The 27,967-nt window shown below is 37.5% G+C and overlaps 1 protein-coding gene across 1 annotated transcript in view; it reads left to right on the forward strand.

Annotated features, from left to right (window-relative positions):
• The window catches only part of PRMT3 (protein arginine methyltransferase 3), a 67,971-nt gene that overhangs the window by 20,777 nt on the left and 19,227 nt on the right, over positions 1-27,967 (forward strand). Inside the window, exons 10-13 of the mRNA XM_050897201.1 lie at positions 2,540-2,639; positions 11,721-11,799; positions 16,921-17,108; positions 21,682-21,768. Coding sequence (XP_050753158.1) covers positions 2,540-2,639; positions 11,721-11,799; positions 16,921-17,108; positions 21,682-21,768 — 454 coding nt within the window. The remainder of the gene's footprint in view (positions 1-2,539; positions 2,640-11,720; positions 11,800-16,920; positions 17,109-21,681; positions 21,769-27,967) is intronic.

The following is a 27,967-nucleotide window of genomic DNA, read 5'->3' on the forward strand; positions in this document are numbered from 1 at the left end:
ATGAAGCAATGGCATCTGAAGACTTAAAGGATTTTCTAGCATGAGGTAGGAGAAATGTAGGTGTAAATGTGTACTGTTGATAGCTGAGGTGTGTAGGTTTTTTCATTTTGGTTGTTTTTGTAAGAGCAACTGTGGAAAAGAAAGTCCAGGTAGATACTGAGGAGTATGGGAGTGACAGTTTTTGTGCAAACTTCAGTTGTACAGAAATAAGGTTGTCTAGGCAGAATTTTTAGGTTAGATACCACTTCACACATTGGAGATGCAACAGTGCACACTTGGATGCTGTAAAATTACTCTATTAAATAAATGCCTGTTTAAGAAAAGTACCATGTTAAGCATTGGGTGCAACTTTGACTAAAATGCTTTTATGGCACAAGAACTCGTTCTCTAAAGAGAACTTTTCACAGGAGTCCTTGACATCTTCAGAATGGTTACAAAAGTGAAATAGTGTTTTATTTCTAATGCACTAGATGACAAACTTAGGATTGTTCGTATCTTTCAACAAGTGCACAAAAAGTCCTTTATGTGTTATTTATACTTAGAGGGGGATAGAAGTATCAGCCAACACCTATTACCTTTGGTGAGAAGGGCAGACCTTTAAGAAAAACAACAAATCAAAACTCTCTTAAGAGTGATGAATTGCCCCTTGAAGTACACAGTGAACCATCAGTAAGGCTACACATTTATAGATACCTTCTGCTATAAAAGGTTCAATTCACATTAAAGTCTTCAGTTCACATCAAAACAATTTATATTTGTCTTGTTAAACCTACTTTTCCTAAGGGAATAAAGCTGACAAACTTGTAACGGAGTAACAAATATTTATTGGAATACTAAACAACTCTGTGTAGCTTAAAAATGACTACTGCAGTGTGCTTCCACCTGTGATTCAAGTATGTGCTCAAGAGCTTTTGACCCTCCCAGAATGAGGTTCATTTCTAGCATGCTAATTGCTAGAAACAGTGCAACCCATGTGTGTAAGTAAACTGGAATAAGTGGCCTGAGTGGAATGATTCTTTCGCAAGGTTACATAGTAAACTTATTTTTAACTAAATGCTTGTCTTCTCTTTTTCTTACTGTGAATAGCTGCCCATAAAATTTCTAGTGCAGTGAACGACTTGATTTGTCGTTCATCACTGTTGTGCTAGAACAGAAAGTTGAAGTATACTTCCTAAATAGCATCTGAGCAGTTTTTCCTACAATGTGTAAACTGCATTGGTTTGTTTGGGTTTTTTATACCTTACAATTGAAAACAAGGATGTAATGAATTAGTCTTTGTCCTCTTTTGTTTTAATCATGTGCTTGTATGTGGTCATTTAGGAATTTATCCTTAGATCTCTTCTTGTGCTTCTTAAAATATTGTTGTGGGTGATAGCTCTTTAGCGTTTTATTTCTCACTTCTGGTGAGAAATTCTGGTTTTACTTCTGTTTACAGCATTAAATATGATATTAGTGATGAACTGCTACTCTTCGAACAGAAGACTGTCATGTGTAGAGTATATTAATTGATCTTTCCAACAGCCCACATGTTCAAGTAGCCCTTTGACCCTTTCCTTTCCCTCCCTTCATTCTGATCGTTCTCCCATTGTCTTTTAGATTGAATTTTTAATGTGATTACTGGTCTGCATTGAAAGCCAGACAGAATGTAAGAGTAAGATATCAGGATAGGGAGGGAAGGGGTGGAGACAAGAACTGCAGTGGAAAGATAAATTTCTTTGGTGGGAATACTTTTCTGCCCTTTGTAAGAATAGCTATCATAATAATGGTATGTGCAAGAAAGACTAATATGGTTTGCCAAGAAGAAAAATACTAAATTTCAAGCATTTACGTATTTAGTAATTTCACTTTCATGCAGTTTTTGTTTCAAAAACTGTAGTCATGTCACATTACTTTCCTCCTTATACAGGATGGTTGTACCGTTACTTGCATATGAGGTAATACCTGATTACTGCAGTTACTAAACATTGCAGATGATTTTGGCCAAAATCACAGTGGGGAGGATGCTTTTATTGTGGAATAACTGTAATACTGATCTAGAGGGAATGTTTGTTCTCAGTGACTTTGCAGCTAGTTTTGTTAAATAAAAAACCAAGTCGTGCAAAACAGCTTTGTAAGGAAGTTAATTTCCATTGCTATCCTAGTGTGATGAGTAGGCTCTAATCGCTATAGACTTATGCTACAGGGGTCAAAGAAGGAGAACTGGGAAGAAGCAACTCTAAAGAGGAGCGGCATTTTAAATTGTCCTTTTCTCTATTTTCCTGGTTTCTGAAGCTTACACATTTGCATGCACAGCACGTTGGAGGTATACAGATCTACTGTCTGCCATCTTTGCCTGGCACTTGATCTGCTGCAGTTTTTGGTTACTCAGAAACATTCCCTCTGAAAGATAACTGAGAAGAGGAATATTACGTTTTAGTGTTTTCTTGATTAGTTAAAAAAAGTTATTGGGGGGAGAAAGGCAAAATATAGACATCAGTATATCTCTCTTGACAGCATAAATTTGAAATATGAACTGATTTGTTTATGTTGTGACTTGCAGATTAAACAAACTTGAAAATATCATTACATTAGTCAAAGGAAGAATTGAAGAAGTAGATCTGCCTTTGGAAAAAGTGGATGTAATTATATCTGAATGGATGGTAAGGTGCATGAATATTCTCTTCAAGATATAGTTATTTTCAGGAAAAAATGTGTTGTTTTATTTCATTTGAAAAATTATTCTTTAAGCGATGCTATTTTTTAACCAAAAATCTGTCATGCTTGCAACACTGTCCTTGACAATGTGGGAGATGGGATGACAGTCCTGATTACCTGGTACTCGGATACAATTCCTGATCCCTCTTGTTCGCACTCTTTCAAGTCAAGGTTCTCCAGGTACAGTTGAGCTGTTTTGGGTTCAGCAGTAAGGTTCTGTTACGTAGTTAATATGCAAATCTACAGAAGTACTCTTCCTGAATAATACTATTGTAGCTGCCTAGGTGACAGTAATGGAGAAATATTGTATTAGTCATCTAGCTAGATCATTCTGATGAGTAAAACACCTTTAGTCCACAAAGACAGCTAAAGACTATCTTGACTGTGCAGGAAAGGCGATAAGGAGGTGAGGAGCATACACACTGGGAAATCTGCAAATATATATAGAGCTTGGAAACAGCGTTAGTATTCATTGCAGTTTTTTAGTATAAGAATAAAATAACTGATTTTAAAAGTACGTAATAAAGACGATGGCCAACAGGAGATGCAGTACGCAGTGTGTAAATGAGCCATTTCCTGGAATCCATTGGATTTCAGCTGTTGGCCTGTTAAGTTTCTTTCATGTATTGGCTGATGACTGTTACACGGTTGTGCTTGCTACCTGCCATTGATCCTAGTAAAGAAATCTGTGACAAGACGCAGTGCCAGGCTGAACTTCATAGCGACTGATTAAGTCTGTTCCCTATCAAAAATGTGGTAGGAAACACCCCTTGTGACTTTTTTTTGTGTCCTGCAATTCGGTCTCCTCATATCACAGACCTTCAAAAAGCACTTCAAAATACAGGGGTTTTTTGTGCTAATTCACACTGTTTGGACTTAAAGAAAAATTCTTTTGTCCTTCAAATTTCAGATCAATAATGAAAACTTATATTCAAAGTTACATGGGTTTTTTTTTGTTTTTTTCTTTTACAAACTGTGGCTGTTCTGCTTTACACAAGGGCCTTTGGGAGAGAGGTCACATGTTCACTATGGATCCATATGTATCTAACTAGTTTCCAGATAAAGGTGGAAATAAATTGTTTGTTTTGGTTTTTCTGTGGTTTTTTTTTTATATTACATATTTCAGTGAGCTGGAAATCTGCAAAAGTTTTTCCTGCACTGCTGTAATAAACGTTATTTGAAGCATGAGCTTAATTTAGTGTTGAGGTCACTAGTTTCAAGAAAGGTTTAAGCCATTGGCTTAAAGTAGTGGTTTAAAAATAGCGTGTTATGGTTGGTGATTCCTGACAGTATAGTGACTTCACTAGAAATGTAATTATGGTTCTTCCAGGGAAACTTCTGATCAGTTGCCTAATATGTGCACCAAGAATAATGTTCCCAAAATCACGTTTCTCATTCTGGAGTCCAAGATTTGGTTTTAAAAGCAACTTGGGCACTTAAGAGCTTAAGTCATGTTGTAAATCATTGCCTCTAAGGTGAAGTAAAGGATTTAGAAAAGCAGCTCTTGTAAGAAATGAAGTCTTGAATGTTCCATGTTTCCCATTTGTGTGCTAATTTACCTTTTAATGTCATAATTATATAGCCATGTGCATTTCACTTAATTAGGTATTCAAAATATTTAGGAATGTTAGCATTTTTATAGGTTGCTGCAATACAGAGATAAAGAGGACAATGCCGTGGAAGTAAGATTGATAGCTGGGCAGTGTACGCACTGTTCCAACACTGTCCAGAAAGGAACATTATGTTGCCTAGATGCAAATGAAGATTCCTCTTTGTCTGGCTTTCTTGTGTGAATTTGCTTTTTCTTTTCCTTCCCTACATGATACTGACCAGTGTGAAATCTTTTGTTAATATGTGAATGTAAGTGCTTGAAAATGTTGGAAATGCAAAGCATGAGAGCAAAAAGGAATTCAATATATGTCAGTTTTCAGCTCTTTATTTAGAGAATCTCTATGGACTAGCAGGAAAATTCTAATGGAAACAGTGTTTTTTCTTTGTAACGAAAATATGAGAAGTTGCTGTTCTGTTTAGAAACCAAACTGCTTTTAGACTGGTAAACATCGAACCCTTTTGTGGAGCCATTGCTTTGTTTTGTTCGGTACAGAACAATGCTTAAGACCACTACATTATAAGCTTTCTTACGAGCTGTATCTGGAGCATCAGAAAAATCAAAAACAAGTGTGAAGCAACAGAATGGAGGCATCAGAGAAAAAATACTGCATCCCCTAGGAATATTTCTAGAATAGGCTTTCTGAGAAAGATAGCACATGGAACGGTGTATTGTAAAAGGTACAGTGTTGCATTATGAGCATCTCCAACATAGTGGTTTCTGATGATCATTCTCTTAATTTTGTAAGTGACCTATGACTACCACAAACTGCTTGCTGTTCCTACTTTTCTTTCATTTTTAAATTTGTTCCCTTAAAATATGTAAAAATGGGAGAAGCATCTTAAATATTACACAGTGGGGGTGGGGGTGTGTATATATCATATATATATAGCCAAATTAGGTTTCAACTCTTTATTTGCCATCTTGCAAAATAATATTTTTCAGTTTTAAATTCATCTGGATACGATTTTGTCGTGTTCCAGGTTGAGAGGCTGAATGATGAGCAACTGTCTCTTCAGTGGCTTTATTTAAGCCTATGAAAGAAATTAGCAGTGATCTTGGTTTTAAAGACTAAATGCATTGTTTGTGACATCTGAAGTATGCGTGTTTGACATGGTTAAAATCAGACCATAAGCAGGGCATCTGTGTGATTGTGTTTGTCTAAAACCAATATGTAAACCATTGAGAAAGACAGTGGAAGGTGTGATGAGCTGTTCTGTTGGTGTCCAAAAGGCAGATTGCTGAAGATTGAGGGCCTGTTGGACTACTGAAGGACCGAGATAAAGCTATCTATTTAGACTTTTTCACTCTGGAGACAGCTATGCATTCCTTTTCGCAAAACACTGGTGAAGTATGCAGCCTGACAGGAGGAATTCTTGTGTGCTGTGAACCAGGAGCACAAGGGAGAGCAGGTGGACCGAAGAACCGCTTCACCCAATAAACCACATTGCCTTAAGAAAGAATACAAGAATGGCCAAGTAATAGCCTGTTCTGCTAACCAAACTGATTCTATATGGAGAGTCTTCCAGTTCTTGGAGAAAGGTTATTTGAATGTAAGAATGGGTGAATTTTACATAAGATCTCACTGCTGGCCTAGTTTTTGTAGAGGTTTCTCTGTTCAGGATCGTTTGATGCTCTATAGCAGGGCTGTAAGCTTCTGGTGCGCCATCCTTCTTGGTTGCCTGGACCTCTGATGTGTGAAACTTTTGAAAGCCTTAATTTGTGAAACTATGAATTATTGTTAGTGGTTACAGGTACCAGCTTCCAACATTTTTTTACTTGTCTGCTTGTACCTTAGGGCACCTACAAGCAAATCTCTTATCTTCTTATTCAAACTGTAGACTTACATGAATTATGTTTCTAAGCAAAGGTACAACTAATTGAATATTTGTATACACTGCCTAGTGGCAGTCTGATGCAAATCATTTCTGAACACACATCAGTGATTTGGTTGCACCTTGGTGTAATGAATGAAAACCCTTGTCAGTTAGTGACGTTACCTGAAAATGGTTTGCAAATGCTCGAATTTCATCGGAAGTTTAGGATTTTGACTTGAATGTGCTGCTGTTTGTACGGGTGGTGGGAAAGTACTTACGAGTTGTATACACTGTAGACTTGCTCTCAGTCAGGATCATGTTTATGCGTTCTCCCCAGAGATACCGAATTTTAAGAAACAATGATGTTTTACTGCAATTAGAGTAATTTTACATACAGTATATAAGTTTGAAATGAGAGCTGCTATGCAAAGTGGTGAAGCTAGTTTTTGGTTAAATTGAATGCTGGGCAGGAAAAGATTTGCTATCGACATCCAAAGGTGGCTGCGTTATTGCACACGTGGATTTTGGTAGTGTAATTGTAAATTTCATAGGCTGCTGATTGAAAGGATGAGTGCAGAAAAAACCAAAATGTATGTAATTTTTTCTGGAATGTTCTTACCCAGCTGCATCTGTGTGCAGATTTTTTTTCTCTCAGTATGCTTTTACTTCCTTTCTGTAGCTGAGACTATAAAGCTAGAGGATGAGAGCTTCATTCACTTGAAAAATATCTGCATTTCTTGTATGTAAGGGGTTTTACTGTGAGACAATTGTCTGAGATGGTTATCTCAAGTATGGTGTTAGAGTACAGTGCGTTCCCATAAATTGCTGTTTTATGCAGTGCTTTATGATACTGAATATGCAATAGTGTTTTACACAAGGAAAACTGGGAAAGAGGTGGACTCTCAAAGTAAAATAAACCAAGGATAGAATCCAGTACTCTTGTCTCTTAATTGTATCATTGCTCGGGTAGCTAATATCTCTTTTTTTCTTCCTTTTTTTATGTTAGATAATTTTAAAGTGACATCAGGATGGGCTGTGAATGAGAGGTATTCAGGATCTAGGGAAAAGGACTAGGAAGTGAGCATGTCTGAAACACTGGAAACCATCTTTTCTCTCCTTCCTGCTTTCCCCTATTTCTATGATGGATGTACAGTGATGGTGCTTTTTTAACACTAGTCTTTCTGTAGTCTTAATATTCTCTACTATTTCTGTTAGTATTTGGAGGTGCATTAATACAAGTGTTCTATTTCTATAACAGTAATGATTTATAATTTTACATAAGAATTGAGCTTTTATTTTTTGTGGTTTTTAATAATACTGTGTAAAGAGCACACTAAGTAGCTGAACGCTTTAATTTCTTTACAGCAAAATGGTTTTTATAAAGGAATTATATTTCCTTGCATGAAAATATTTTATTTTTTTTGTCAACACTAATAATGGGTGTCACTTTTCTGCTCTTCAGATCTTCACATTTGGTATTCTCACTCATTTGTATAAGGACACAACAGGGTGTGCATAATAACAAAGTCAAGCTGTGGTTTTGAAATGTGTGGCCTTGCTCTGTCAGTAATGAATTATTTCCTTTTTTAAAAATTAAATCATACATGAGAGATCAGCATGAAGGCTGACTTAGCGTGAGGGAAATGGTGCTGCAGCAGAGCATGCAGAAGAGTTTACGTGTGGCTGCTGCTGCTCATTTAAATGCACCACAGGTTTTGGGGGAATTTTGTCAAATAAAAAGTAATTTTGCACTAAATTGAGTGGGCCGCATCAGTTTTGTCCATCTGTTAATGCAAGATTATGTTTTATGTTTTAAATCAGAATCTGTTTTCCAGTCTGTTTTACATACCCTCTGTACCTTGTTCTACTCTCTAGTCCAGTGGAAACCATGTAGTTACAAACTTCAGTTTAAGAAAATAATGCACTTTTTTGTACTGATAGGGATTAAAAAAAAAAAAAAAGTCCACTCTCTGGGCCAGTGATTTGATAGCTGTCTTTCATCTCATTAAATATTCAGTGTTGGGCCATAATGAAACTGGAGTACCAGACCAGGTTCAGTTATGTTACAGAAAATAATAAAATGGATCTTTGATAGAAGGCAGGGGAGAAATGCAACGCTTGTTCAAGTAGTTAAACATCTTTTTCTCAATTCTATTGTTGCATGTTTTTTCTGCTGTACTGAAAATTCTGCTAATTCTTGCTCTTGTAAACATGCTAATATCACTTTTTGAAATATACGTGGCTTTCACTAATAAGTAGAAAATAAGTGAAGGCAAAACCAAGTTGCACTAAGGTATTTGATAGGAACAGATGAGGGAAATGTACATGAAGAGGCATTTTTAATCTGAAGTAATTTGTGTTTTAAACAAAGCATTTTTCCTTAGTCTTCTCCACACAATGAGGTATACTTTAGAATTCAGCGTTGTTCTTGTGTCTTGATGCTTTTGAAGAGCCTAATCTCTTTTTCTCCATGAAGAATATAATGATGAATACTTGAAGCACTAATGTTAAAAGAACTTCCTATACTTACATTTTGATTGACCGGTAAATTATTTTTATGTAGCTTGGAATTAAAATAAATATTAGAGTGCTGTAGTGTATTTGGATAATAGAGGAAAATTTAACAATGCAGGATATTAAGCCATCAAAGTTTTGTGAGCCTTTTATAATTCTGTTACAAACACAAAATACAGATATAAAGGACATATAAGAAATGTAGCGATATGCCCATTTCTCTGGATTCGAATTTGTCAGTGGGCTCATGCATTTTTGATAGCTGACTTTTTGGACGAAAATGACATGGGACAGACGTATGCTTGAACGAAGTAACTCCATAGTGCTGTGTATTTCTGTTCCTGTCCAAATCTGTTTATATGTGGGTTTGTTGTTAGCTGGAGAACAAGCATTTTGTTTCAGCTTTGAAAATATAAAAATAAGGAACTTCATGCTGATTTTGAGAAAGAAATGGCCAGCTTTTTAGTAGAAAACGCATAATATGACAGCATAACATTTAAGATGTGCTGTGTGTTCAGTTTGTCTTTAACAGAGAACGTGTCACCTTTTATGTGTCTTAGTTTAGCCACTAGCAAGACTGAATTATTAACATGCGGCTCACAGGTTTGTATCCTAGAGATCTCTTTGCAGTAATTAATTTTGAGGATGCTAATACATGCTTAAGAAAAACCAAAACCCCGAACATTATTGGGGTGGAAGCAAGAGTGCCCCAGAGCATCACGGGGAAAAGACGTCAGGTATAATTCTCTTCCCAGATGGCACCCCTACAGGTGAGGCAGCAGCCTGTGAAATTACATTCTAAATTACACTACAGATGAGCACAGCACACTGAGCAAAACGCTTTGGTGTAAGTAATAAATGACTTGATTCAGTACCATTGATGGTTTATGTAACTTACAGGAATGTTATAATGAATTGGGGGGAAGCTAGACCTGGGAGGGGGAGGAGAACCAACAGTGCCAGAGTGGAAAGGTCGGGGAAAGGATGGTGAGAATTTCACTGTATTTCTCACGAGAAGGGGTGTTTTCCAGCTGTACTTCTTGCACTTGTTTGGCAGACGTTGTAGGTGAGGGGCATTTTAGGCAGGAAGAAGTGAGTGAAGAGCTGATCCGTAAAAATGTCACTTTGTAGCTTGCTGACTCTTGCTGGTATCTAATCTTAAGATACGTCCTAGAGGTCGTATTTAAAATGCTGTGAAAACAACTCATTTTCAGTTAAAAGCATCTGAAAAGAGTTTTTTGTGAACTAAACGTACTCTATTTTTAAAACTGCAAGAATAAGAGTAAAAAAAAGAAAACTCTGGTTCAATTCTGTGCTTTCGGCTTGCTGTAGGCATAACATCATCTCTGCCTGATGCAATTGGAGTTTCTGGCCTTTTCAACCGTTTTGCAAAGCTTACTAAAAATCATATTGCTCATAGAGCAGTAGTCTTCATTCTGGGACTTATTCTAAGGACTTCATAAAAGTTAGGCAGTACAATGGAAGAACAGGCAACATTTGGAAGAAAAGTGTCCGGTAGAGCGTTGTGCTGTTACCAGAAGAAACAAGTTGAGAAAAGGGCATTTCCATTATTTTCAAACTATGTTCTTTTTGAATACAAATATGTCATGCTTCAAGTTTCTGGTTTTCTAGTTTTGTTTTTAGTTCTGAAGGCTTCATTATGGATGGCGATGTTGATAAGCAATTCTGAACTTGCAGCGTTTTTTTTGTTCTGAGAACCTTAGGCAAAATAAACGCCCAAGATGGCGTAACCTTGAATTCAACTTGGTGGTCTTAGCAGTGCAGTTCCCGTGCAGTGCTGTCTGTCTTCAGTAGTGTGGCATGATGACTTCCAAAACAAATAAATAAATAAATTCCCTATGATTGTACAAATACAGAAGTGTAGGAAAGATGAAGGAAAACACTATCTTAGCTTTGCTTTGTTTGGTTACTGCTGACTGGGCTTGTAGGGCTGCAGGTCCAAAGTCTGGACTTCCAGTTGTCTTTTTTTGTTCTTTCCTACGGGCAGTCAGTGTATAAATCAAGCCATATGGCTAAGCTGTGTTTTAAGCAAAATGAGAATTAGGATGCTAAGTGAAAATCCAGAATGAATGGCAGTATGATTTGTCTTAATTGATTTGATGTCGTAAGAATGTTTATGTGGATGAAACGTGTTACAGTGTTCAGTAAGAATAAGGATCATACTGAAACTTGGAACATAGGAAGGGTGTAAAATCAGTAAATTAATTGGAAAACAAAGGGTTATATCTCTCTTAGAAATCTGCAGTTTACTTGAAAGTACTTGAAAAACCAGATATTTTATATAAAATGCTAATTGTATGTAATACTGCTATATGGTTTTTTATATCTTAGAAATGTTTAAGGAATTTTTTTGCTATTTCAGAAAATGTCTGACTCGAGTAAGTTTACAATAAGTTATTCTAAACATCTATAGCAGTATGATTAACCTGCTATAAAATTAATTCCAGCACCAAAAAAACTACACAAATCTAGTTCTAACCATTTTTATCCTGAGAATTTTTTAAGTTCAGGTGCTGCTAAATGATGTAGAACATCAAGAGAACCCATGTCTTTGGTATATGATTTATTTCCGGCTGTCTTAGTGAGCATTGCCCAAGCTGGTACAGGGCACCGCAAGGTTGCAAATGTGAAGTAGCAAAGATGTATTCCATTTGGTGTTTCTCTGACAATAATGTTAATGTTACTTGCAGTTCTAAGTGGGAAGGGATTTTCTTGGCTTTTTTTTTTTTTTTTTTTTTTGTATGACACCTTGGAGATTTCTTTTGATGTTGTAGGACTCTATCAGGTAATTGTTGGTGTAGATTGGATATTTATTGCCTATAGTTTATTAATTTAGTAGGTGCTAGATACTCACAGTTTGGGGAATTAAAGATGATACTTTATGTAACTAAAGTTTTGAAGTGACAATGCTATTGTTGAGAAGTTCACTGGGTGCTGGCTTTTATTGAGGTGTATGGGCATATGAAGTTCTTAGACTTTATCAACACAGTTTGTCTGGATATTGATTAAATAGGCTACATAAGAAGCATAACGATTTCTAAATTCTTTCCCTTTTCTATAAACAGGGTTATTTCCTTCTATTTGAGTCAATGCTGGATTCTGTCATCTATGCAAAGGACAAGTACCTGGCAGAGGGAGGCTCAGGTTGGTGTGCATAATTCTTCTAATAAATTTAGCTCGGGGGGGGGGGGACTAAATGAATTCAGAGACTTAGAATAAGCTATGCATGGATGAGAAAGTTGCTAGTCTAAATGAAAAATGTTTCCATTAGTATGAGCTTCAAGGCATTAATTTACTGTATGGGTAATAGAAGAACATTAGATGGGGTATTGAGGTCTCACGTTAATGGTGTTCTTCAGAATAGAGGGGGTTATTTATTCTTAAGTACAGTCTAAATTTTTCCTCCCTACTTCTTCCCACACATGTGGGCATTTGTTTTCCTTTCTCAAAATCCCAGTTTCTGCGTAACTGCGAACGGGGAAAATAAATTCTAATCTGTAAGATGTGATACTGTGAGTAAGCTACTATGAATTAGAGGAAAAGTGGATAGGATGTTTTCCTGGAGAAGTTGCGTGGGGAGGACATAGTTTCAAACACAAGAAGCCACATGAAATAACTAATAGATTAGATTGTTTCAGTTCAGCATATTTATTCTATCCTGGTGGGAATATACCCTTTTTCTTTGTGGTTGGAGGGTAGGGAAGTGACAGAACAAAAAGGTTTTATTTTGAAGTAGAATTCTTTTATCCTTTTAAGTAGCTTAGATAGTGTCATCTTAAGCAGTATTTAAATGCCTGTAAATATTTATTCCTCATGTGATGCAGTTTTCTGCACGAGTTCTGCATATGTTTTATTCCTTGCGCTTAATTCCTTTGTCAGTATTGTATTTCATATTGACCTTTTCAATCATAGTCATCAGTCTGGGTTTTTTTCCCCTTTTGTGCTAACCATGCACATAGTTAGTTTCACTACACTGACTTAATGATTGGATTAATGACTATGTAACAGTGCTCGCTGCAGTGCTTTCCTTTGATTGCAGTGAGCTTTTGTATGCTACAGAGTGCAGCAGAAAAAAGGGTTTTTATGCAGTTGTTCAACATTTGATCACAAAGCTGAATATACAAGCAAGAGATTACTGTTCATGTGTTATTAGAAGCCACTTGAACAACGTGACAGAATAAGAGCTTTTTTGTTTTCAGTAATATAGAATAGTCCAGCCACATTTGGAACACAGTTGTGGTATGCTCTGTATAGATATATGCTGATAACTTTACATAGCAATATAATTAAATGTGGGGACATCGCCTAAAACTGTAAGGAATCATTTTATTTTTAGCTACTACTTCCAAAGCCTTCTGAAAAGGGCCAGAAATTTTTGACCTCTATTGAAACTGCGATAGTATCTTGTTCTCCGTTTGCATTGTTGGTAAGTTTGCTAGTGGCTTGTGCCTCCCAAAGTTGCCTTTGAGAGACAGGGTATGCTGGTTCTGCGGTACACTTATCCTTTGCGGTCTGAGAATGGTCTTAGGCCCTTATTTGACTTTTCACAAAGCATACAGTATTGTACAGTCACCGATTGGTATGGCCAGATTTTAAATGGAACGCTGTTTCCTTAAGATGCTTACAGTTATTGCTCTTCTGCCAGCTTGTATAGCAGATAAATGGCTGTGCCGAAGATTCCTGAGAAAGTTGCTCAGCAGTCAGCTTAGCAAGACAGACACTTCTGCAGTGTAGATGAAGAGCAGCAGAACTGTGGGCACATCCAAATTCAGATGAGCCAAAACTAAGAGCTCGTCCTGAGGTGAAGTCTTACCAGAAAAACTCCTGAATCTGCTATAAAGCTTAATTTCGTCTCAAGCCACTTTGTACTATTGAGCCCAAGATCATTATTACAGGGACTGTTTGAAAGCTGAGAAAAGCAATAGAAGCAGCTGCGATTTGGTCAAATCTTTCAGTGATTGAGCCGGGAATAGAATCCAAATTTCTAGATTTGTGTTCAGTCAGTCATATCGTCGTTACTTCAGTTGAGCCTATTGGCATGCTGAAGTGGATTATGCCAAACTGGCTAGGGTAATGTGTACAGTATATAATAGCTTTATTTGGGAACATAAAATTCTTGCTGCCCAGGACCCATCTGTTTGTTGTTTAGAGCTGTTACTTGCTTGAGTATAGATTTTTGCATACGCTTGAGTGCAGCACACGTTGGTGAAGGGTGACATAGGTAAGGAAGGCATCATTCAAAACGTAGTACTGTTTGCTTGTTCGCATCAAAATGATGATGGTATTGACTTGGAATTATTTCGGTATACCTGGAGGATTGCTGCCTTACCCTTCAGCGTCCTGAAGTTTGTGAGGCATTGCTAAGGGATAAAGGATTTCCCATCGTATTCTGTTCGCCACGTGAGCTGTTACTAGTGACAGATGACTTCTGGGCACTGAGTCGAGAAGGACACAGATGGTCAAAACGATGAATCTGTGAGAGTATGTGCTTTTGTCCAATCAGCATTTTGTTCATTTCACCTGTGAGAAGGAATAATTATTAAATTATAGGCTTAATCAGAAAAAAAACTGGCAAGTCTGTCAGGATTGCACAGGAAAGTGTTACAGGGTAGCAGAAAGAGCAGAGGATTTCCAAGGGGATTGAGGATAATGGCTGAAATGGCAAATGCAATTTTAAGCAGATGCTTTTAACCATTTGCAAAACTTCACAGTGTTTAGATGATTTAGGCTGATATTTAGATAATGTGCTTACATTTCCAGTCAAACTTCAGCATAGCATATGCTTTTGAACATGGGTGGGTTTGTGAATTTGGAAGTTGATGTATCACTCTAGTCTTTCACCTGTGCCCTGTTGGTGGAACACAGATTTCTTTTTGTGAAGTCTGAACAGGCGTTGTCTACTTTTTTTGTTGCTATTGATAGGCTAAACTAAAAATGCAGATTAGATTAGAGCATCTGTGTTTACATTTTTGCTTGTTCTTAAGCACTTTGTGTAATCGATCATGAATTCCACTGCTGATTTAAGGATTTGCTGTGTGGACAAAGAGATTTAATAAAAACTGATTATGGTCCCACTCCAAATATTTCACACTTGATAGAGATGGTAAACTTTTTCCTGTTGACAGAATGTCCCAGAAATGTGGGCTAGTCCAAGGAAGGAAGGCTATAAAGTAGTTGATCACTTTTTGCTGTGGTTTTCATTTTCATTCGCAGTGTTGCTAGCACGCTCCTGTAAGCGTATTCTATAACTAGGGACTTTCAGTTTCTTTTCATCCCTCTTCTTGCCATACCCCTTGCATCCTATGAAGAGCATTTCCCTGAAAAATATTCCCTCAAAGGCTGTAGTTGCTTGCTTTTGTTGTCTGTTTCACACTGCCTTTTAATTTTTGGAGCATCAGTGGTGGCTCTTGAAGGTTGAAATGCTGGGACGTAAAGTCGAATATAATGCAGTTGTCACGCTAGTAAACAGCAATATGAAAGCTTTGAGAAATGGAAATCCCTTATTAACGGCTCCAGAAACTACTTGCAAATACTCCTACCACCAGATGTTGATTTTTTTGTGCGTGTGTGACAGCTGTCAGGTGTGCTGGAATCAAATGATTTGTTTCAGACAAGACAGTTTGAACGCCTTCCTGTTTTGATTCTCATCAAACTGCCTTTTTACTGCTGAGTTAATTGTAGGCTGTTCCTGGAGAAACCTTCTGCTTTGAGTTCCTCATCCGCAAAGTAGCGATGATGATTGCTTACCAATGGGATTCCAGTTTAAGCTTGCTGATATTTATTTATTTATTCTGTTTTAAACAGTCAGAAATTGAGAAAAATGACAGTGTGTTCATATTTTGTATAAACTAGTCATTCCAAATGTAGAGATGGTTGGTTGCTTTAATGTCTTCATATAAAAAAAAAAAAGCTTCTTTAGAGAAGACTCTTCTTTATGATGATTATGTATAAGATTATTTCCTTTAGGCTAAATCTGCTCTCATTATATAAAAGGTCTAATTTCAATTTGCTGTTTCTATCTTCAGTATTTTACAAGGCAAAAAATACTGCTTTTCTGACTTACCATGCTATACCAATGATTTCTCCGTACTCATTTTGATAAGCTACAATTTCAAGTGGAGCTGAGGAGAAAATTAATTTTACAGTTCACCAGATTTTGGGGAGGAAAGGAGAAACTTAGCTTCAGTTTTGTTAACACTGCCACATTCACGTATCAATAAAAAATAAAGTAAAATAAGGTGTTTATTAGTAGGCATTTTGCTCTGAAGCCGGATCAAGAATTCAACGTATGTGGCTTTGAAGGCTTTAAAACTCTAAAAGCAAAGCATGGGAGTTCCTTTGTGGAAAGAAACCAAGCTAAATATGAATTGAGCTTCTCTCGCTATTTGATAGTGCTATAGACAGCCATGTTCATAGCAGCTGTTCTTTGTGTCTTTTCCACTCAGTAGTGGATGGAGATTGCCAAGAGAGTGACTGACTTTGCTGTAGGCAGCTGTTAAAAGGCAAATGTCAGTCTTCCACTACTATTCGGAAAAGCTGTAAATAGGTACTTGTTCTGAAGATATTCTTGGCAGAAGGGAAAGCACAAGTGTGAAGATAGTGTAAGAAGGATAGCTGTCATCCTAAAACTGGAGGGGGGAAATTGATGAGGAAGATCTCTTCTGTCTGTTGGGTCACTTCCATACTCTTCAGATGCAGATAGAAGAGTGGTTATTCTTTTCCAGTACCCAGCAGTAATTTTGTAGGTGGTAAGGCAAGTACCAGCCAGAGCTGATAAGAAACAGGAATAAAACTCTTGAGTAAGAATATTTGGTCTTTTCTAGAAGCAAGGTCTTTTCACAGAGGTTTCTTGTTATTGCAAAGCCCTCACCTGAGTTTTCCTTTGGGTGTCTGTCTACAGTTATTAGATACATTTTAGGTCAGTCTCTGTATAGAAGCCGGAATAGGATGTTTCAAATGATTTTCTTCACATGTCAAGTTTCCAGTAATTTCGTGGCAGTGGGATTCAACTACAAAGATACTTTGTCATGAACAGGAAATACTGTTAACAGAGTAGTGTGGGAAAAATAAGTTCCAATGTCTAGTTTCTTCTGTGGACAAATGGGACTCCAGAAAATAAGGTAACAGAAAAAGTGTCTTGTCCAAGAGCTAAAAAAAGTTTTTATTTGTTCTTTTAAGATGTTAATCACTTAAAGAGAAAAGAAAAAAAGTCCTCTTTATGCAAGTCTAAAATAAAATTTCACTAATCTGTTTCTGTTGTTACAGTTTATCCTGACATTTGCACCATTAGTTTAGTAGCTGTTGGGGATATGAATAAACATGTGGACAAGCTACTTTTCTGGGAAGATGTATATGGCTTTGACATGTCTTGCATGAAGAAGGCTGTAATTCCAGAAGCTGTTGTGGAGGTGCTGGATCCAAACACACTGATATCTACAGCCAGTGTCATTAAGGTACCATACTTCTTAAATTTTTTAGTAGTCAGATTTAGAAGTTTCCTTTTTTTATGGAGGAGGGGAAAAAAAATACACGCACACACGAACTTTGGCATCTTCAAAATGATAAAAATACAGTAAGGTTCCTGATGTTGAGGCTTGTAAGACTTGTATTAATTGCTATTTTTTTTACCAAGTTTGAGCTCTTAATAAAGTAATCTTCCCGTATTTAGATTGTTCTGTGCTACATTTTCTTGTATCCAAACTCAAATTTACTTGCATTTTAGTAAGTTACAAGTTGCGTAACTGAAATTTAAACTATACCAAAAAACCCCCTGTGTCCTGGTTTTGTCTGGGATAGAGTTAATTTTCTTCTTAGTGGCTGGTATAGTGCTGTGTTTTGGATTTAGTGTGAGAATAATGTTGATAACACACTGATGTTTTAGTTGTTGCTAAGTAGCGCTTATCTTAAGCCAAGGACTTTTCAGTTTCCCATGCTCTGCCAGCAAGCAGGTGTGCAAGAAGCTGGGAGGGAGCAGAGCCGGGGCAGCTGACCCGAACTAGCCAAAGGGGTATTCCATACCATGGAACGTCATGCCCAGTATATAAACGGGGGGAGTTGGCCAGGAGGGGCGGATCGCTGCTCAGGCATCAGTCAGCGGGTGGTGAGCAGTTGCATTGTGTGTCACTTGTCTTTTCTTGGGTGTTATTTCTTTTTTGTTGTTATATTCCTTTTCATTACAATTATTATTATATTATTATTCTTAGTAGTGTATTTTACTTTAGTTATTAAACCGTTCTTATCTCAACCCACGACTCTTACTTTTTTTTCCCTCCTCCCTATCCCACTGGGAGGGAGAAGCGGCTGCGTAGTGCTTAGTTGCTGGCTGGGTTAAACCACGACACCCTGGCATACAGAGTCTTTTCTTCTACTCTGCTTCCCTCTTCCCCTCAGTCAGTGTACTGAGTTGCAGGGGGGCTTCGCTATTTCTGTGTCAAGCTAGCTGGCTTTAAAGATCTTTCATTGGAGGATCACTCGCTATCACCCATAGCTTCATCCAACACAATGACCATGTCTGAAAAGGCAACAGTAGTTTCTGCAGTACTCATTGAATTAATTTTAAACTTGCTTTTCTGTGTTGTCTTTTTTTATGGCAGCTTTGTGGTGGGGAATAGCAGCAAAGTTGGTAGTGATTCATATGAGAGAACACCTACATGACAAGATATAATTCCGGAACACTGACTAGTTTGAAATTCTGACGAACTTTGTGATTAGTAATAATTAGAACAGTTCAGATCAAATTGAGAGAAGGACTATTATAAACCAAGATTTTTTGTCACAATGGTATTCTAATTATTGTACATATAGTTACTTTTCTACAGTAAAACACTTAAGGCAGTAATATTACTGCCCTTCAGTGGGAATTGCCTGTTTAGTAAAGAGGTAATTTCTATTTCAATGCATTCCTATCCTATTTTTATATAGAAGAAAATGGGTTTACATAATTCATCACTGAACTTGACACCATTACTGAGGGTAGTTCCAGTCTCTTCCGGCATAGAAACTACTTGCTGTGGTCAGTTGTCATGCTGCCCACAAGAGCAGTAACAGGTGAAGTACAGTTTCGTTGTAAGTATATCCTGACGCAAGTTATTGTTTAAGCTTTTCTTGTCTATAATTTTATTACAGAGAAAATTTAAAAGTATGAAGTTTTTTAAATCGGGTATTCAAATGTAAGAAGTGCTGAGACTGATGTTTCTTCAACTTGAATTAACTACTTTGGCCGCCTTGTACATTTCTACTTTCTTTTTTTCCCTTTTTTTTTTTTTACTTCAGGATTCTGTATTCGTAGATGAAGTCATTACAGATGTGTCTTACATCTTATTCTCTGTGCTTGTTGACTATCTCTAGAGCCAGCGAAATAAAATTCCTAAGGACACCTATAATAAGTTGTGTGACTTGAGGCTTACAAGTGTCTGTTTTCCTTGAGTGTAAGGAAAGGGTAGAGTGATCAACTCAGTTGTTGAAATATACTTTGTAGACCTGTCATTATAGGGAAGATAAATTCCACCGTTAGTGAACAAATGTGCACAAAGCAGAGGGACTGAGATCAAGAATCTGAGGCTGTAATTGTTAGCAATCTGACAGGTTTGATTGTGCAATGAGTGAGGCATAGGCACTTTCCTCACCTGCTGTGTTTTTATAACATTGTGCATGTTCTGATTCAAGTGGAAGTGTAGTTGAATACTTCTTGCAAATAGGTCAAGTTTGGTATACAGAAAATGAAGAACATACAATGTGCTCTAAATTAACAGCTGCGTGGATTAAGTTGAGCTCTATCAGTTTGTTAGGCAAACAAATTAAAACAACATCTTAACCTGGAAAGTGTTGATAACAATAACTATAGTTAAATGTGCCCAATGCAGTCTATAAGCTGCGGTCATTTTAGAAGCAAAATGCTTTACTAGTAGTAGTAGTATGTGTCCCTTTCTAATATATACTGTCACGAGCAGTGACTGTCCAGCTCAGGTGTATGTGCTTAGCAAATTTTGTCATCGTGCAGCATTTCACATAACTGTTATGCTTAATGGGTTTATACTCAATTGTTCTCAGTAGCAATCATGGTTTTTAAAATAACCTGAAGTCAATGCATGAGCTCGTTTGCTGGAGTTACAGTACAAAGTAGTAAAATTAATGAGTTGAGCAACAGTGGCATTATGGGTGAATTGTTTTAATCAATAGGCATTCCACAGAACAAATGGATTATATTTTTGAGAGAAAGTTTAAAAATGTTCCAATTTATCATATGATTATTACAGAAGATATTTTAGTGTGTTTGGTCAGATTACCTGCTGCTTTGTTTCTATAGTTTATAATGTAACTTTTCAGGAAGCAAAACATTCCCTAAAGAAAGATGAGGCAGCATCAAGAAATAATGATTAATAATGTATATGACATATAACTTCAGCAGTATATGATGTTCTTGGATAAAGCATTTTAACTGAGTACATAAACTAAAGAACTTCATACAGTGCAAAGATGTGGTGGAATTTTTATGAACTGAAAACTGAAGCTTATTGCTCTTTAAAAACTCTGATTTTTATATATATATTAAAAAACTAGAATATTGAAATGCAAGTTGCAGTTTGATTTGACAATGTTATCGTTGTTATCCTGGATGCTGTTGTTTTGTGTTAATTTCAAAATAGCGAAGCAGTTCTCTACCTTGTGTGCTTCTTCTCCTCTGTTGTATCACTCTGATATTTCACATACTGATACACCACGTGGTTGTGCTGCCATTCAGAAGGACCTCCGCAGGCTGGAGAAATGGGCCAACGGGGGTCCTGTGCCAAGGGCTCGGGGCAATGCAAAATCCTGCAGCTGGGAACGGAGGAATAACCCCCCATACCAGTAGGGGCTGGGGGCGTACAGGCTGGAAAGCAGCTTTGCAGACAAGAATTTGGGGGTCCTGGTCAACACCAAGTTGACCATGAGCCAGCAACACACACCCTTGTGGCAAAGGCAGCCAGCCAGCCTCGTGGGCTGCGTTAGGAAGACAAGTTGTCACCGGCAGGTCAAGAGAGATGAACCTTCTCTTGTACCCCGGGGAGATGACTGTACCCCAGGGAGATGACTTCTGGAGTGCTGTGGCCAGTCCTGGGTTCCCCAGTGCAAGAGTGAGGTGAATGTACTGGAGTGAGACCAGTGGAAGACAGCAAAGGTGGTGGAGGGACTGGAGCATCTGTGATATAGGGAGAGGCTGAAAGAGCAGCTGGGGTGGTTTTGTCTGGAGAAGAGAAGGCTCGGAGGAGCTCTTGGCAGTGTGTATAAATGCCTGGTGGTGGTGGGGAGTAAAGGCGGTGGAGCCAGACTCTTCTCAGTGGTGCTCAGGGGCAGGTGAAGAAGCGGTGGGCACAGACTGAACTCCAGGCAATTGCCTTTAAAGATCAGGAGATGCTATTTTACCGTGAGGGCAATTGAACAGTGGCACAGGTTGCCGAGAGAGGTTGTGGAGTCTCTGTCGTTGGAGATATTCAAAAGCTGTTTGGCCGTGGTCCTGAGCAACCTGCTGTAGTTGACCGTGCTTTGAGCAGCGGGGTGGACTAAGTGATCTCCAGAGGTCCCTTTCAACCTCAGTTATTCTATGATGAATACGAAACTAACCTGGCAAATCAAAAAAGCCCAATTTTAACCCATATCAGTTTCATACTGTGGTTTACCATGTGGCTACATGAACAAGGAGTAAAACAGGTGAAGATGCCTGTGAAAGCTACTGCATCCCAACAATGGGCAGCTGTCATCAAGAGCAACTTCCTTGAACAGTGAGCTGCTATATCTAGTTCCATACTTCTACTAGTCAAAGGGTCTGTGTATTTTGGCATTTGGGGAAGAGGGCTTTTAGGTCTTTTGTCAGTGTGCAGCTAGGATTAGGCGGTTTTTAAGTCTCTTCCCATTTTTGGAGAGCTGAATTAGTATTGCCTTAGAAAAGTTGTCTTATTATGGGAGCAACTGAACAACCTTCATCCAAAGGAAGATCTTAATTTAAATTTAGTGCTGTTACTGACAGAATTGTATTATTCCTTTCAACAGCATATCGACTGTAATACTGCATCCACTCCAGACTTAGAATTCTCTTCAGATTTCACCCTACCCATTACAAGGAGCACAAAGTGTACGGTAAGACAATTTTAATTTCTTCATATATGGTCAGTATCGCATTGGACTAATAGACAATGCATTAATTAAGCTTCATTTATCATTGGTCCTTGCCTTGAAACATTTGTTTTTGCAGTACAGAGGAGTCAAATGGGCCCTTTTTGTAAAGACAGATGGATGTAAAACTCCGGTAATATTGTTAGAGTATAATACAAGTAGATGAGGAAAGGGAAAGATGAGGCGCCTTAGCATTGGGGTCGTTCTGTTTGGTTCTCTAGCCCATTTTCTGAAGTAAGAGTTTTCTGTTCAGACACGTTGTTATCACTGTGCTCAAGAGTCACTATTCTCAAAGAGCTTTTCTGAGTTTAGTAAAAAGAGTGAAAAACAAAATACATATGGGAAAGGTAGACTATAGCTTGTGTAATAAACATATAGCAGCTCATATTGCAAACACAGTTTCTCAAACAGGGAAGTTCATGAACTTTACGTGTGAAGACTGAGGGGGAACAAATGCAGCATTAGAATCTGAATCTGATAACCAGGGTTTTTACTGCATCTGTTTTATTTATTGTATGCAAGTTAGTATTTTTATGTAAGTTAATATGACTTCTGTTCAAAAGAGCACTAATTCTAGAAAGGCTGTGGAATTTGATTGGAGGGGAGTTCTAATTACAGCAAACGCAAGCTTACTCATCTTAGTATTACAGACTATGCTGCATTAAATTGCGTGAAGACTCTCCAGCAGATCTGAGTCGGTGATCTCACTCAATTGAGTATTATTTGTCTATCAAACACTAGTCAATACGAAAAGAAAAAAAAGTTTTCAGTCTGAGCTTTAGAATTAAGTGAAAACTCAGTACTAGGACATCTTTCAAACACTTCTTGAAGTTGTGACTACATGGTTCAGAATGAATTTACATAAATACACATTCATTTTGCGGCTTTTTTCTTGGTCATTCAGTATCTGGTGGTTATGAGAAAACAGAAACACTGATTCTTGGATTAATGAAAAATGTCCCCTATTTTTTTCTGGAAGGGCCCATGCAATTTACATTGTGTATTTTGTGTTCCATTTTTGAAGTATAAGTCAAGGGAGATACCTAAATATTTTTATTTAACACACTTCATGTAAGGGTGTAAGTGACTACTGAAATAAAGATGTTATGAACGTGTTTAAAGCTAAAACAAATTAGGTATTCCACCATGAATATTTAGAAGTGTTTAAATTGGTACCTGTGTGAGGATACCTTTTTGATTCGAATTAGTTGTGATGCACAGCTTGCTTTCTTTGTTGGAATAGGGAAGAAAAGAATCAAATAGAAGGATTTCTGTAGTGTCACCGTTAGGCCGGGCAGTTGGGATAAAGATGAGGTGCAGATGAGAAGGTCTGGTGGTAGCTTAGATTAAAGTAATGCATTGAGTTTTTAATCACTAAATGATAAGCAAAGGCAGGATGACCTACTATTTACAGATTTTATGATTGCAGTAATAAGCTTTTACATTCAACGTCAATTATAAATGCTTTCTACCAATTTATTAAAATATCCTCATCAAATTTGACAAAAGTTTGTATTAGGCTCTGAGATCTGTAGTAAAAACAAAAATTTTTGTGGTCTAGTGTATTGTGATACTTCTGGGAGTTTCGTGCTTAGCTTTAAGTCACAGCACATCACAGAATCAAGTCCAAAGGGGTAATTGGTAGCTAATTTTTAATATATTGTGATAAGTCTGCTACAGCTGGTTTATTTGGCTTTCACATGTGTATATGAAGAAGAGATGCAGGCTTCCTCTGATATGGACACAAAGAATATGTTGCTGTATAATGTAAACACTTAAGCTGATAACAAAATCTTGGATACCTACGTCAACCAACGTAATACCTAGTTTTGGGTGGGTCTGTGTGTTCGTTCGTGCTGCTGCATTTGCCACCACTTTTGCTGTATAACAGGATGCATAAGAATTTGTTGGTGTTATAAAGCAAAGTTTTCCCATGTATGTAATTTAAAGCATTGTTGTTAGTGTGAGTTAGTAGCTATGTACAAACACTTCGTAATTATTTGTCAATTATCACCAAATCAAGTAAAGACACAGTAACCTCTTGTTTTTTATTAAATGGAAATCTATGTTTTATTGTGCATTCACAAAAAAAAAATCTCCTGTTTTTAGTTGTCATAGAATCATAGAATAATTCTAGTAGCCTCAGGGCAGGGTCAGCTTTGATTTCAGACCGAGCTGCACTGCAGCCCTGGGTTAATTTTCTTAATGTGGCCACCTTTGAATAACTGATAGTTAAACAGAAATCAGTTCTAAACTTGTTAGAAACAGAAAGTTAAACTTCACAAAATCTTGGCGATCTTTTTGATGTTTGGGTAAAATAGCTTATTTTGTAAACATCATTTTCCCTAGCACTAGACCTTTAAGAAAACTTAATTTCTGTTCTATGATTCTGTGGTATCATTGACTTATAAATCAAGATATACACCTGCGTTTTATGACTTCCAGGGAGAAGGGGAGGGAAGTGGGAGAAGAGCAGTGTTTCTGAAATTTTGCGGTGAATGCAGGCTCTAATAAATGATCAGAACTGTGTAAAGTATTTTGCACTTCATCATTTAGGTTTATTGACACTTTGAGTGAAATTTCCACTCTTTCTGTGATGGATTATAGAAGTTTAGTTGGGGGTTGACAGTTCATCCATCATATCAGGCTGCCTAACCTTGCAGTAAATGAACAACAAAAGTCCATTATTTATATTGAGAATTTTTGAGGAGATGCTTAAGATTGCAATTTGTCCTTTAAAAATAACATTTGGTGTTTTTCTTGTTTGCATCCGTGTTTTTTTTGTTCTACTGGCTTTTCATTTTTTGCACAAAAAGAGAAAGCTGCTTATATTTCCCAAAATTCTAGCTTTTTGTCCTTGTCTGTTCTGATTTTTGCTTTTTTTAAAATATGAACACTTTAAAATATTTTTGCTTTTTTTACAAAAAAAATATTTCACAAAAATAACAATTTGGAAATCCATCCTTATATGCTTGTATATATGAGGTTTTTTTGAGCTCACAACCTAAAGTTCATTTCAAAGCAGCTTTTTCTCAGCCCTTTCTGTGCCATTTGGTTGTCTTATTCCTTGTGTTGCTATCAACAGCGAAGCTAACTTCAGACCAGTGTTACCATCAGAACTAGGACTCCCTCTGTTAAGTGGTCTGTCTTTAAAAACCAAACAAGTGGAAAGCTTAGGTGCGCAATAATGGGTTAGTTTTTTTGTGGATCCTATTGCAGATCAGCTGCTAGTTTGCACTGTGTCATCGGGTTGTGGGGAGTGGGTTTCCATGCTGCTGCTTTCCAAGGCGCTGCGTGGGTGCAGAGGAGTTACACGGTAGACATGCTTACACGGAAACGTGTCAGCAGCGTGGAATGCATGGTTGCTGTTGCTGAACTTGTTTTTGCAGAAGCTTAGCACTGATGGGAAGTAATTTAGCAAGTACTCGAAGAAAAGAGTTGTGGCTTTGTCCAGCTGGACTATGCAACATAATGTTAATCGTTGAAGAGCTAAACTTTCATCTGACAACTCTGGAGGCATTAGCCACGTTGGGGTCTGTTGCTTCGTCCCATCAACCTGTTTGCGTGTCGGTGGTAACAGGACAGAAAGTTGTAAAAGCTGACAGGAATCAGAGCCATAATGCAGTCTTTTTACAAACTCATTACCACATTTGCTTTGATTATGACTTGGAACACCCCCAGGACCCCTCAGGCAGGAGAGGCTGCACTTCTCATTTCTTTGACAAGATGTTAAATACCTCTAAAGTCTGACCTTAGTTTTTCTTCAGTCTCTTCCCCCCCGCCGCCTTTAGTAGATACTGTTTGAAATTCTGTGTTTATTTTCAGTCTCAACAGAGTTGACCTCTTCTTGATTTCCCCATACTTTATTTCTGTCCTTGTAAATTGTTCTGGTGAGCACTTCTGGGAGGATTTCATAAAGGCTGTGGGAAAGCTTCACCTAGGAGAGAGTTAGGAACACAGCTTTTTTTTCTGTTCTTTCACTGGAGGGAGCACGGGAAGATTAGCCTCTCAAGCCTAATGCTAACCTTTGGGACTTGCCACCCACCTCTTTCTCATCCTTTGATTGCTCCCCCCCCCTTCCATTTTGCTTTGTCCCTTTTTAGTACAAACCTTTTACTTCCTGAAAACTGATAATGCAAGTGCTGAAACAGATATTTCTCTTCTTTCTAGATATTATCACTGTTCTTGCTCTTGAAAGGCCTTCTTGCCGACCTCTTGGCTAATTATCTGGTTGTATGATAGTGCCACTTAATTGTACTAGAGGTTGTTTGAAAACCATGCGATTCAGTAGGCAATAGGCTGTTTTCTGTCTTTAGATAAATGGACCAAGGACATAAAAGCTCAGACTTAGTGATGAGCTTGTGCAAAATAGAAGAACTATGCAGTTCCCAAAACCTAAGAGCATAGTATTAATTGACGCATACCTGATTTCTCTGTCCTTCCACCTGTAAACTATTTTAAATTACTCTCATACTTTTGTATGACCAAAAAAAAACCCCTAGCAGAGTATTAAGTCATGCTCGTTACAGATCAGCCTGATATGTCTCTGTAGGTGCATCCTAAGTGTATTGCAGATGATCCTGTAACGCATTTATTGAGTCATATCCTTAAAAAAATGCCTAATGTTCTAAATGGGTTTTTCTTCCAGGTGTTCAAGCAATTAAATAAGTCTTCAAGAAAAAAATTCCTAATAAACCTGAGAAATATGGAAAGATTGAGCAAAAATAAACATTTTAAATGTTACCTTGTATGTGGTGCTTAGTCTTTCAGAAGTTATTGGGTGGTTTTTTCAGAGCACATATTCGTTCTGTTGATTTTTCTTTTATTCCTCCGGTGGTTTATCAAAAGTAGTATCTTTAGCAATAAGTTTATTTATCATTATTTTAGCTTTCAAAGATTGAAGATTTTCAAAGCGTGAAACAGTTGCATGGAATCATTATATGAAATTGTTTCAAAGCACTTTTAGTGCAAGTTGACTTCATTTCAGTCTTACAAAGATAATGGCCAAAAATAAATTTAATTAGCCTGCAAAAGTGCATTTTCCTAGTAAAGAGCTAGGGTTTGTCACTGCTGATTTTAATGAGACATCTGGCTAATATCAGTTAGTAGATGCTGCTAGGAGAATATTGCATTAATTGTATTCTAAGTTGATCACTGTGTGAGCTTTTGAGATAAAATATAATGGTGATTACCCTCAGCGTAGAAATCAATTGACAAACTTTCTCTTTTTGTTTGCAAGCATTTCCCCTGTGAGTCCATCAAGGTTGATCTTTCCTAGCTGAATAGCAATATCCCCTGGGAGGAAAATGGCAGTATCTCTTCATTGCTCCCAGGAGATCTTGTCAAAGAGCAGGGGATGTGTATAAAAAGTGGGAGGGAGGAAGGGGGTGAAAGAAGGATAATGAACCAGAGGACGTGACTGATGTATTAAAACCTTTAGGAGGAAAAAGGAAGTTGAGTTGACTGGAGAAAATTTCTGACTAAGGAAAAAAATCTGTGCTTGTTAAAATCTTCTTAAATGTTAGACAGTTTCAGTTCTTCATGTCCAATCTTCCACTTGGGAGCCAACAGTAAGTATTAGCATATAAGCCTTCGTTTCTCACCTAAGGTTGGAATTAAAATTTTTTAAGCTAAAAGTTGGAAATCTGGCTTTGGGTACCATGGTTAAACACAGCTCGAATGCCTGATTTCTGTTTAAAGGAAAGACTACTCTGTCATGTTACGAAGCAGGATTTGTCCTTCTGATCTATTTAGTTACTGGTAGCCTCCTCTACAGTGATCTCCAGATTCTTAATCTTTTTAAAACACAAAATTGTTGGGTTTTGATAGTGAGAGGTTTCTTTTCCCTGTGATAAAAATGCAGCAACTCTGCCGCGTGGATGACAAACATTCCATCTCCATGCTTGGATAAACTCCATCAAAAGCACATTATCTCCCACTTCTGTGGCCAGCTGTCTAATTGTATTTGTTGTAGCCACTCACTGTTGGAACATGATACTAGTGAAGAGCAAGAATGATAAATTACTCACTGTAGGTGATAGCGATGATGATAATTTTTAATTTCCTTGTTCCTAAGTGAATTGGTAAGGTTGCCTTTACGAGTTCTCATAAGGAGTCGAGCAGTCTCATTTGTTTTATCCAGTTAAAATGCTGCATGTACAGC

This window comes from Gymnogyps californianus, chromosome 5 (genome assembly GCF_018139145.2).
Source record: "Gymnogyps californianus isolate 813 chromosome 5, ASM1813914v2, whole genome shotgun sequence".
Classification (NCBI taxonomy): domain Eukaryota; kingdom Metazoa; phylum Chordata; class Aves; order Accipitriformes; family Cathartidae; genus Gymnogyps; species Gymnogyps californianus.